This window comes from Henckelia pumila, chromosome 1 (genome assembly GCF_033568475.1).
Source record: "Henckelia pumila isolate YLH828 chromosome 1, ASM3356847v2, whole genome shotgun sequence".
Lineage (NCBI taxonomy): Eukaryota > Viridiplantae > Streptophyta > Magnoliopsida > Lamiales > Gesneriaceae > Henckelia > Henckelia pumila.
This window is the reverse complement of record NC_133120.1, coordinates 43,809,482-43,822,417: the sequence shown is the minus strand read 5'-3', so window position 1 is coordinate 43,822,417 and position 12,936 is coordinate 43,809,482. Positions and strand designations below refer to the sequence as shown.

At 38.1% G+C, this 12,936-nt stretch overlaps 2 protein-coding genes across 2 annotated transcripts; both read right to left on the bottom strand.

The window, feature by feature from the left end:
• Nucleotides 1-8,862: 8,862 nt before the first annotated feature.
• On the bottom strand, nucleotides 8,863-11,158 carry LOC140861719 (uncharacterized). Its single transcript, XM_073264739.1, has 7 exons — nucleotides 11,116-11,158; nucleotides 10,723-11,016; nucleotides 10,406-10,581; nucleotides 9,843-9,969; nucleotides 9,492-9,728; nucleotides 9,016-9,353; nucleotides 8,863-8,892 (listed from the first exon to the last, which is right to left on the bottom strand). Exons 1-7 carry the CDS (start codon nucleotides 11,156-11,158, stop codon nucleotides 8,863-8,865), a joined length of 1,245 nt encoding a protein of 414 aa, XP_073120840.1.
• Nucleotides 11,159-11,494: 336 nt separating this feature from the next.
• Nucleotides 11,495-11,908, bottom strand: LOC140861712 (uncharacterized). The gene has a single exon (XM_073264733.1). The coding sequence runs from the start codon at nucleotides 11,906-11,908 to the stop codon at nucleotides 11,495-11,497; it is 414 nt and encodes a 137-aa protein (XP_073120834.1).
• Between the last annotated feature and the right edge of the window lie 1,028 nt (nucleotides 11,909-12,936).

The window sequence follows — 12,936 nt, the reverse complement described above, 5'->3', positions numbered from 1 at the left end:
GCGAGCACCAAAGCCCTGCTCTCGGGTCCCAAAATATATTGGCCTCGCTCGATCGGATGAACTCGTTCAATCGAGAGCCCAATATTTCATTTCTCTATTTTTGCAAATTGATGGCCGCGCTCGATCCTAGCTTTTCACAGGATCGAGCATGCCATCAATTCCAGAAAAACCAGAATCATTTTTCTGCTGTCAATCCTCAACTTTCAATCTCAACAATACAAAACTCAACCTGAATCATGGTTGATCAAGATAAGAACATGCATATAATCATATATAACGACTTGAGCATATAATCATGCGATTCTTACATCAAACGGATAACGTAAAAAGCATTAAATCACAAGCTACACTAAAATCATAAGTGAGCTTCCCGTATCAAGTCTTCTACTAAGTTTGATGTACTCTAATACATATTCGTTTAGCTATAACCCGAGTCCTCACGTGCTAAGTCTCGCTCCCAAGCTGTCAATGTCATCTCAGACGAGCTCCTGCCCCATCTGTTGTGATGCACACATACAAAACAAAACAACAGCCGGATAAACTCCGGTGAGAAATCATCTCAGTATAACCAACATATCAAAAGCGTTAAATAAATCATATCGACTCTATTTAAACTCGACACAACAAATAGATTAAATAACGCTTCAATCGATCGATTAGGAATTGATTCATACTTCTTCGTTGCCATCAAGATTCGTATCCGATTTTGACATGGATATCCATCTATCGTAGCCATTCTCGGGCTAGAAAATAAGGTCACCCTCCGACCTTGGCATCGAATCAATTCATATCATCATCGTATCAAAATCATATCGACTCAAAATCAAAGATCCACTACCTGGGATGGATCGACAACATCAAAATCAAATCAAAGCAATAAATACGTACGTATGTGATTTTGGCGGAACAACTCAAGAAGAATCGTTCTTGAGTTTCAAAATTCCTGACTCTCGATGTCATCATTATACCTTCGTATTTCTTCTATGTTGAACGCTTCAAATCTGAAACATAGCATCAAAACATTCATATCAATCTTCATTCTATTCAATCATTCAAAATTCGGTTCAAAATCATCAATCTAACTTCATTCAAAATCATTTGAAACCTCAACTTCTTCTTATTCGGTACAACTCGGAGTCGTGAGTCGTTAGCCTTCGAAACCCATCTAAAAATGAGAAATAAAATTGCTATATCATCGATAACATCTAAAAAAACATCTCATCTCAGTCATAGGCTATCAAAACGGTCCAAAAACACGAATCGACGGCGTAGCGATTAAAAATCGGTAACCGACGAAATATGAATTCGAATCTAACTTCCTTTCCAAGCATTCGTATATTCAATTCAACAAAACAGCCTTCTACTCTTCATACCAGCAGTTATCAACATTAAATACAGGCTGGAATTCATAGAAAGTTCATTCAATACGCAATATTCGATTCGGTTTCGATATTTACTTGTATACAAGCTCAAGAACACCAAACTAACATCAAGTTCTGATCTCTGCTCATAACTGATTTCGAAATCTATCAAACACATCATAATACTTACATAAGATCAAAGCCCTTGTCGCAAGGATTCCAGAGCATTTTTCGGAATTGAAATCGGACGAGCGGATCAAAAGTTACGGGGTTTCGAATATCGGAAATCAAAAGAAAAGAAAAGGTTTCGAGCTCTGTTCTTGGGATTTCTGATTCTCTCTGAATAATACACGTTACATTCTGATTATCTAATTCAAATTCAGATATGTATTGCATCATTTGCAATTTAGTCCCTCAAGTCTTCATTAATTGCAATTCAGTCCTCGGTCTTCGTTTTAATTCAATTTCAATCCAAAATAATTTAAGAATATTAGAATTAAAATCGAAAGTCTAAATATTCTCAAATTAAATATACTTGGATTAAAATTAAATAAATTTGGATTAATTAAATAATCCTGGCCTTTTGCACTTCAGCCCATGAAACTTCGATATTTTCAAATCAGTCTCTGATCGAGTTTCATCGTCAAAATCAATCATATTAATTCCCGAAACGTGGAATTTAATCTTAAATTCCATAAATATTCAAATCGAATATTTATTCTTTTAATTTAAGAATTCTCGGAATTTAATTCTCAAAACCCGTAAAATTCTCAAATTAATATTTTTGGCTCGGAAATTAAATCTATAATTCCATAACTTCTCAAATCAATATTAGCCCATAATATGGAATTTAATTCTCAAATCCCATAATTAATAATTTAATATTTGTGGGCCTTACAGAAATTGTTCCTGAAAGTCTCCCCATTTCGCAGAATTTTGAGATTTGTTCTCAAGGGTAAGCTATCTCCTAGGTACATTTGTCCATTTGATATTCTGGAAAGTGTTGGAGATTTGGCTTACAGGTTGGCTTTACCGCCTTATTTGTCTAGTATCCACGACGTGTTCCATGTTTCACTGTTGCGACGGTATGTGGCAGAGGAGTCTCATATCTTACAGCCGTCTGAGTTATAGTTGGACTCGGATTTGACATACGTGGAGAGACCTTTGCGTTTCATAGGTCATAAGGATAAGGTGTTACGCAACAAGACCATTCCTCTTGTTCTAGTTCAGTGGCAATGCCGAGGCACTGAGGAGGCCACTTGGGAACTTGAGAGTCGTATGCGTACAGATTATCCAGAGCTATTTTGAATTGTTGTATTTTCATATTTTAACTTGTAAAATGAATCAGTTTGAATAAAAGATGTTTATTCAGTATTTTACTGCATTCAGTACTTAAGATTGTTCGAGAACGAAATATCTTAAGTAGGGGGAGAATATAGTAGCCCGGTTCCATTTAACAAGATTAAGTGATTTTAAACATGTTAGAAAATGACATATAATTTTAAAAGTGTCAAAACATGTTCAAGGAGTCTTTGTTTGGTGAAAATAAGTAGATCAGATCCGAAACTTTTGAAAATGGTAGGGTAGGTACTGGGGGTCCCGGGGGTCCAAAATGAGTTCGGAAGGACCAAAACAGTTCGGAGCGTGCGGACCAGTTCGGACCATCCGAACCCAGTTCGGATCCTCCAAACTCAGCAGTGTCCAGGTGTCTCAGTAGATCGGACAAGTGGCAGTTCGGACCATCCGATCCAAGTTCGGACCGTCTGAACTCAGCAGGGTCCAGGTGTCTATTTGGATCAGACAAGTGGCAGTTCGGACTGTCCGAACTCTGCCTATAAATAGGCCATCTCAGGCTCACTTTTCTTCACACCATTCATCTCTCCTCTCTCAGTTCTTAGGCTTTTCTAGGTGTTTTGGGGTGATTCCAGCCTTCCTAGGCTTGGTCCGGAGGTTGGCCACGTTCTCTGGGGTTGCGGCGGAGCGATGCCCAAGTTATGGGGAAATCGTCATCAGCGGGCTGACAACGGACGTAGGTATAGCTCTAGATCCTTATAGTAAATAGGGAGTATGCTATAGAGTAGTTAAGGCTTTTAGAATAAGATTATAATGCATGAGTATTTTGCGTTGTAGTGCGGATTATTGGCTTGGACATAGTGCTTGTCTAGCTTGCCTAGTTTTATGAGATACGGAAGTATTATCCGAGATATATCCAGATTGAGTATGCATGTATTATGTGTTTGCATGGATTATGTGATTGCATGTTTTATATGTCTTTATGTACAGCATGTCATGACTGTATGTTCCATACATGAGCATATTGAGCCTTTACCTTAGAGGTATCTTGTAGTAGGGCGCTCACCCTACGAGTTTGTGGATGCTTGGATACATAAATCTTGTGTTAGGTCACCGTGATGGTTGGACACTTCTACTAGTATCAGGTCACCATTATTCACTGGGTATATGAGCCACCTCCTGAGGCGACGGCGCAGCGTGCTATATACCTTGGGCCCGGACTATGAGCTTGTTTATTGACCTGAGAGTCTTGGTACCCAGTTCACTTGCATACATGCAAACATAACACCGTATAATCATACTCTCGTGCTGAGCTTATCATGCTCACGTTTTGTACTTTGTGTATCTGGACACCCTATTCCATGGGGCAGGTCTGCGGCTGGACGATGAGAGTGGTTCTAGGAGGGCTTAGGAGTTGGATGATCATCAAGGCTTTGTCTAGACTTTTGTTTCTGTTGTATTTAGGTTAATACACTGGATTTATTCTATATGGTTGTAAACAATATTTTATTGTTGTTTAAAGTTTTCCGCTGTTTTATTTCTGATTTAGTTAATTAAGGTTAATGCATGCTTAAGCTTCTGATTAGTAGATGATCACGGTGCGGGTCACTACAAGTCTTTCATTGGTAATCGGTACTCCAAGATTGAATGCTTCAGTAACCAGCTCTCGAAGTATTTGATCATACTCAGAAATAGTTTCATCTTCGCTCATTCAAAAATTCTCGAACTTTGAATTAAGTAGCCTCATCCTTGTTCTCTTGACACTCTCTGATCCTTCACAATGCTCTTGTAGAGTATCTCATGCATCCTTAGCAGTAACACAATCAGCAATAAGGCTGAACATCCTCATGTCCACGCTGGAAAATATGGCGTTGATTGCTTTAGCATTAAAACATGAAATTTGTGTCTCCTCGGTTGTCCATGCGGTTTCCAGCTTTAAGATGTATTTGCCATCTTTTTCCATCGCCTTAGGTGCACTCCAACTAGTAAGAACACTCTTCCATGCACGTTCATCCATATCTTTGATAGTAAAGTGCATCCTTGTCTTCCACAAGGCATAATTCGTGCCATCAAGAATCGGAGGCTTCAAAAACAAATTTGCAGTAGTAGATGAGTCCATCTTATTCCATGTAATAAAATAAACAAACCAGGATCAGTTCTTAGTGTATCAAGAATATGACTATGTTGCCACTTGTAAGGGAATGGGAGTTGCACATAAACAGATTTAGGTGTTATCACAAAATGTTGGCAACACCTCCAAAAACACTTTGAGTAATATGCAGCGGAAAATAATTAAAGCGTGAACAAAATAAACTAGCAACCACTAAATAGACTCAGATATTTAAGCAAGAGTATAAAATACTTTTGCAATGCCTCAGGGAAAAACTTTCACTAGAAAACGATCAAAGAGTTTTACAAACCCTAAAACTAGTGATTATTGTAACAATCAATTTTCTCAAGCGTATGAGAAAATAAACCATAAAACTTCTCCTAAAAATTCTATATGCAATAGAATAAAGAAAATCAGAGCACGGAGAAAAATCCTTGACGCCAAAACTCGATGAAACCAACACTTTTCGATCTTTGATCTTCAAGTGTTCTTCATAGCATCAAGGTAACACACGACCAAATCAAGCTTCAAAATTTTTTTCAGAATTCTCTTTAAGTTGTATGCGTATGAAGCTCTCACAAAAACTCTCTGAGTCGATCTCTGTAACACCCTCAACCGATGAAGATGTTACAAACTAACACGACGTTAAAACTAGTTCAAAAAAGAAATTTTTTGAAAGATGTATGCATACATCAAACCTTACTTAAAACATTTCAGAATAGTTTACAAACCAAATCATGACAATTTGAAACATAAAGCGTATTTTCTTCAATCAACATAACAACATTTAGTTCATTAACTTGACACAAACACACTCAACACATAACACACTCATGCATCACCTGCCGGTCCAACTCCTTGCTCTTCTTCATGCCCGGCATTGAACTCGTCGACATATGCATAAATGTCATCCTCATTACCTGCACCATCCAATTATAGTGAGTCTAAAAACTTAGCAAGAGTATGCAGTAAAAATCATGAGATTTCAATTATCATTTAAACGTAACATAACATAACATAAACTTATCATTTGGTGACGAATTATGCGAAATTGTGGCAATCGTCATAATGGGCACATTCATCTTTTCTTGTTGATCAACAGTCATATGACATTACGCTTCGTAATATTCGTTCATTCATTTTCGGAGGCCCCTCCGAAGCTCATCCCGGAGGACCTAACCCGTACATTGAGCCGTATTTGGGAGGGCCCCTTCGGAGCCCAAACCGGAGTACCGTTCCCGTATTGCCACCATAAAGACACATAAGACCTCAAAATATTTTCATGCATCAACATATCATTCATTTCTCATATCATATCATTATCATTTCATCATAACATTCCATCTTTGCATGACTTGTATGCCATAAAACATTCATCATAACATCATGATTATTTTCATAAACTTTTATGTCGTGAGCTTAAAAACTTACTCGATAACTTCATGCATGTCATAGATGATTAAAATCATACTCGCATAATGAACATAGCTTTCATGAATGAAACTTAGACATGTACATGCAACATGTAACATAATCGGTCCACGTAAATCGTTCTTTTCGTTCTTGACGTAAAATTTGAAACTTTTTGCATAGGAACTCTTAAACATACTTAAAACACCTTAATACATCATAAACATGCATTTAGAACTTAAAAACATACATGGAAAGATTTTTAGGACAGAATCATCCTCGCTCGAGCACAAGTTCTCGCGCTCGAGAGAGCTCTGCACTGGATTTTCATGTTGCAGGCATTCAAACTATATTTGTCGTTCAAAATTTGGAAAAGTGGTAAACATGAAAGTTGTAGCCCTTGATCTTGGCTTTTTAATGCCGAAAACTTCACCTCAATTGGATTTTTAGTAAAAATTTATGATCATTCACCCGAGATGTGTCACTGCCGAAAATTCAAACCACTCGACACACTTTGGGGCAATTTTTTTTGGACAATCTTCCAAAATGATTTTGACAAAACTCAAAACATGAAAGTTGTAGATAAATAAGCTATATTTCAAATAAAATTGGCCTTATCTCATTTGGATTAATACAATAGACTTAATCCACAAAATTTCAACAAGTGTCTCTAATCCAAGACAATCTAGCACATGCAACGTTTCAAAGATTTAACTCAAACTAACTCAACACTTCAAAATTCAACACACACCTTAAAAATCAGTCCTTTTCCAACTCTAAACCATAAGAATCTATCAACACACATTATTTATCAAGAATTTCACAAGAACGACTTACATATCACGATATCATAAACATCATGCTTTTATGTTTCTCAAATCTTTAAAATCATGCATAAAACTCATCAACACACATCATTTCTTATCAAAATAGATATATCTTGAATGGTGGTTTAAAAATTCTTTAAAAACTTGTCTTGATTTGGAGGTTGAGATGATCCGGAACTTCGGAGACAAGCTAAACCTTGAACAAATTGGAAACTAGCACCAAGATCTCACTTGGATCTTGAAGAATTTGATGAAGAAAATGATAAATGGTGAGGGGATGTCAAAAAAGTGTAGAAGAAAGAAGAATGGTTGAATGATTGGATGGTAAGAGTCAAGGAAAGCATTAAACATGTAGAGAAATTTGTTGTTAAGGGTATCTTTCAAACTTTAGTACATATCGTGTGCCAACTATATAAAATGCAGTCAATCACACGTCTTGACTCGTCCAATAAAATAATATCCCTCAACTCATACATAATAAACATATCAATATATACTTAAAACTTTCGTAAAAATAGGCTCTTTCATCTCGTTCGTATGTTAGCCTAGTCCCGTGAGTCCAGAATCAAACTCGACCTGAAACCATTAACTTAATCTAAAGCGTTAAACATAAAATAATTATATCATGAAGTCATAATCATTAAATCATAACTTAAACAATTTAGGTTATAAAATTAAAAAATATTTATTTTAAAATCCTCGTAAGCGAGTTTAGTGGATTTGGACCTTACAACTCTACCATCCTTAAAAGAATTTCGTCCTCAAAATTTGACTCACCAAATAATTCTGGTTATCGACTACGCATATCTTGTTCGGTCTCCCAAGTAGCCTCTTCCACTAACTGATTGCGCCATAAGACCTTTACCATCTTGATCTCTTTGTTTCTCAGCTTCCGGACTTGTGTATCCAAAATTTGGATAGGTATTTCTTCATAAGACAAGTGTGGTGTCCATAGAACTGGCTCGTGGCGAATGACGTGGGAAGGATTTGAGATATACTTTCTCAACATCGAGACATGGACTACGTTGTGTACACCTTCCAAGTTTGGAGGCAATGATACTCGGTAAGCTCTTGTTCCAACCTTGTCTAAGATCTCGAAAGGTCATATATATCTTGGGCTCAACTTTCCTTTCTTTCCAAATCTTAAGACTCCTTTCCAAGGTGACACCTTCAAAAACACGTGATCACCTACTTGGAACTCCAACTCTCTATGCCTCTGATCGGCATAGCTTTTCTGTCGACTTTGAGCTGTCAACATTCTATCCTTGACTTTTTCTATCATATCGACTGCCTGTTGCAATATTTCTGGCTCTAATACAGCTCTTTCTCCCACTTCATCCCAATGCAATGGAGTCCTACAATTTCTACCATACAAAGCCTCATAAGGAGCCATTCCAATAGTAGTTTGATAACTATTGTTATATGTGAACTCCACTAAATGCAATTTCGATTCCCAATTATTTCCAAATTCAATCATGCAAGCCCTGAGTAAATCCTCCAATATCTGAATCACTCGCTCAGATTGTCCATCTGTCTGCGGATGAAAAGTTGTACTAAAAGCTAGCTTTGTTCCCAATCCATGATGTAAACTCTTCCAAAAGTTTGAAGTGAACCTAGGATCCATATCAGAGACTATCCTTGCTGGAACTCCATGCAATCTAACCACCTCTCGAATATACAACTCTGCATATTGATTCATCGAGAAGTTGTTTCTAACTGGTAAGAAGTGAGCTGACTTTGTCAACCTGTCAACTATTATCCATATTGAATTCATTCTTTGTTGTGTAATTGGCAGTCCAATCACAAAGTCCATGGTGACATCTTCCCATTTTCAAGTGGGAATGGGTAATGGTTTCAGAAGTCATGCTGGCCTTTGATGTTCAACTTTCACCTGTTGACATGTCAAACATTCGCTAACAAACTTAACGATGTCTTTCTTCATACCTGGCCACCAGTATAGCATCTGTAAATCCTTGAACATCTTTGTACTCCCTGGATGAATAGAATATGGTACAGTGTGAGCCTCAGTCATCACATCTTCCCTCAGTAAATCTACTGCTGGTACCCACATTCGCCCTTTGTGATGCACGATCCCATCCTTCACTGTATACAATGCACCCCCTTTAGCTTCATCTTTAAGTTTCCAAGTTAATAATTGCTGGTCTGAAGCCTGACCTGTTCGAATCTTGTCGAGCAAACTTGGAACCATTGTTAAGGTTGATAAGGCACAAACTTCCATCGGCTCAACTACTTCCAATCTGAGTCGTTCAAAATCTACAATAAACTCTTGTTGAGTTGTCATTCTATTCAAAGTTGCAGATTTACGACTCAAAACATCTGCTATTACATTAGCTTTACCCGGGTGGTAGCTAATGTCATAGTCATAATCTTTCACCAATTCGAGTCATCTTCTCTGTATCATGTTAAACTCCTTTTGGGTGAAGAAGTACTTCAAACTCTTATGATCAGTGAAAATCTGACACTTCTCACCATAAAGGTAATGTCTCCACAGTTTGAGCGCGAAGACAACTGCTGCCAATTCGAGGTCATGGGTAGGGTAATTCTTTTCATGAATCTTCAACTGTCGTGAAGCATATGCTATCACCTTTCCATCTTGCATCAAGACAGCCCCTAATCCACTCTTGGAAGCATTTGTATAAATTACGAATCGACCTGTGCCTTCTGGTATGGCTAGTATTGGTGTTGTCATCAACTTTTTCTTCAACACTAAAAATCTTTTCTCACAATGATTAGACCATTCAAACTTCACACTTTTTCAAGTTAATGACGTTAGTGGCAGCGCTATCTTGGAGAAATCTTGAATGAATCTTCTTTAGTAACCCGCTAATCCCAAGAAACTCCGTATCTCTGTAGCATTCTTTGGAGTAACCCAATTTTTAATTGCTTCTATCTTTGATGGATCAACCACTATTCCCTTAGCCGAAACTAGGTGACCCAAAAATGCAATCTGTTCCAGCCAAAATTCACACTTACTGAACTTAGCAAACAATTGTTTTTATTTCAAAATCTGCAAGACTGTAGTTAGATGCTGACGATGCTCATCGAAACTACGGAGTAAATCAGTATGTCATCTATGAATACTATGACAAACTGATCCAAGAAAGGCTGGAACACTCTGTTCATAAGATCCATGAATACTGCCGGTGCATTGGTAACTCCAAACGGCATGACTAAGAACTCGTAATGGCCATAACGAGTCCTGAAAGCCGTTTTAAGAATATCTTCATCTTTCACCTTCAATTGGTGATAACCTGATCTTGTAACTGATCAAACAAATCATCTATCCTTGGCAGTGGGTATTTGTTCTTCACTATTACTAGATTCAACTCTCTATAATCGATGCACAATCTCATAGACCCATATTTCTTCTTGACAAACAATACCGGTGCACCCCAATGCGATACACTTGGTCTAATAAAACCTTTATTGAGTAGCTCTTGTAGTTGCTCCTTCAATTCCTTCATTTCAGTCGGTGCTAACCTGTATGGTGCTTTGGAAACTGGTTGGGTTCCAGGCATTAATTCAATTCCAAATTCTACCTCCCTAGCTGGAGGTAATCCTGCAATATCATCAGGAAATACTTCTGGGAAATCTCTCACTACTTCGACGTATTCAAGTTTCGGTCGAGGTAATTATTGGTCGCAAGTGAAACTTGCAAGGAAACCTGCACATCCTTTATTCAACAGTTGTCATGCCTTACCTACTGAAATTAAAAGAGATGAATTATGTTTCGGTGTGGCATGGAATAGAAACGGTTCTCCATCCTTAGTTTTCAAGGAAACCGTTCTCTGTTTATAGTCTATAGTAGCCTCGTATCGAGACAACCAATCCATCCCAAATATCACTTCAAAGTCAGACATATTCAGGATAATAAGATCAGCAAGTAACTCGTGACTCTGCATTTGTACACTGCATCCTCTGATAATCAAATCACTACTCAATTCTTCCCCTGAAGGCAAGGATATACTAAATCCTGATATTGACTTATCCGGTACTAAACCCGATTTATTAACAAATTCAACAGATATGAATGAATATGTAGCTCCAGTATCAATTAAGAAATGAGCGGCATTACTGGAAACATTAATCATACCTGTAACTATAGCTGTATTCGGATCCACTTGATCATGTGCCATTGCAAAAACTCGTCCTCTTACCGGTTCTTTTGATTGAGGGTAATTTTTTCGATAGTGCCCTGGCTTTTTGCAAAGGAAATATACTCCAGTACCTGCCATGCATTGACCAGAGTGAATTTTTCCACATTTTTGACAAGCTGTTGGTGCACTTGCCGGTTTTGGTGCTGGTAGAGCCAATTGTTTCTGCCCTTGAGGTCGAGGCTGCTGTTGTTGGTGCGGTTGGTGTTGGGGTGGGGCTTGGTACGGTCTCTTTCTGCTAGAACTTCCTTGTTGGTCCCGACTCTGATAACTAGATCTCTTTGCCTGTGACTCTCTGATAATGTCGTTTTTGTCCTTTTAGGACAGCATGGTCTGATCCACCGCATCTTTGTAATTTTTCGCTCCACTTAGTCTAACATCCTTTTTGATGAAGGAATTCAATCCTTCTGTAAAGTGTTTCAACTCTTCAGCAGGATCACCAGAAATCATCGGTACAAAGTATCTCCCCCTTTCAAACTTCTTCACATACTCCGCAATCGACATGTTTCCTTGACGGATCTCCAAAAACTCTCTGGCCAATCGGGTTCGGGTGCTCACTGTGAAATATTTATCGTAGAACACATCCTTGAATCCATTCCAAGTAAGGGTGGTTAGGTTCAACGCTGCTTTGGCTCCATTCCACCAAACACGAGCATCATCGCGGAACATATAGTTAGCACATCTCAATCTATCCGCATCCGTGATCTGCATGAATTCAAAAGAAGTCTCCATAGCTTGGAACCATTGTTCCGCTATCAAAGGATCAGTCTCTCCTTTGAACTCAGGTGGTCCCAACTCTAAGAACCTTTTGTAGATAGGGTTCTGATTAGCTGCAGGATGGTTATTTCCAGCATTAGCTGTCTGGGCTTGAAGCAACTGTTATATTTGAGCTGACTGAGCACGGCTTTGCTCTTGAAGCAGAGTAGTTAATCCCGCCAAAAACTGGTTGTTTTGATTGTTCTCACTATCTGGCCCGCAATCACTATGGTTGTTGTTTGCGGAATTGGCGTTGGTGTTAGTGTTGGTGTTGTTTCCCCTACGTGATGTCATAGTCCTAAAGTCCAATATTATCCACATCGCTCAGTCATGATTCAAAACGTAAATATACTTTAACATATAACATGCATACATAGATCTCATCGCATTATCATACCCATAATCACATAAGACACATAACTTACAGACATGAAGACGGAGCGTTGGAGTCGTGGCGAGTATGCATGAGTGTTTCAAGAAAACCCAGAGTGAACTGCTATGATACCAAACTGTAACACCCTCAACCGATGAAGATGTTACAAACTAACATGACGTTAAAACTAGTTCGGAAAAGAAAATTTTTGAAAGATGTATGCATACATCAAACCTTACTTAAAACATTTCAGAATAGTTTACAAACCAAATCATGACAATTTGAAACATAAAGCGTATTTTCTTCAATCAACATAACAACATTTCGTTCATTAACTCAACACATAACACACTCATGCATCGCCCGCCGGTCCGACTCCTTGCTCTTCTTCATGCCTGGCATTGAACTCGTCGACATATGCATAAATGTCATCCTCATTACCTTCACCATCCAAGTATAGTGAGTCTAAAGACTCAGCAAGAGTATGCAGTAAAAATCATGAGATTTCAATTATCATTTAAACGTAACATAACATAACATAAACTTATCATTTGGTGACGAATTATGCGAAATTGTGAAAACCGTCATAATGGGCACATTCATCTTTTCTTGTTGATCAACAATCATATGG

Coding starts and splice junctions, on each gene's coding strand:
- LOC140861719 (XM_073264739.1), bottom strand. CDS start 11,158: ATGGCACATGATCAAGTGGATCCGAATACAGCTATAGTTACAG. Junction 11,017..11,115: donor GAATACAGCTATAGTTACAG/GTATGATTAATG, acceptor AATCGGGTTTAG/TACCGGATAAGTCAATATCA. Junction 9,354..9,491: donor GTGGAGACATTACCTTTATG/GTGAGAAGTGTC, acceptor ACCCGGGTAAAG/CTAATGTAATAGCAGATGTT.
- LOC140861712 (XM_073264733.1), bottom strand. CDS start 11,908: ATGGAGACTTCTTTTGAATTCATGCAGATCACGGATGCGGATAGATTG.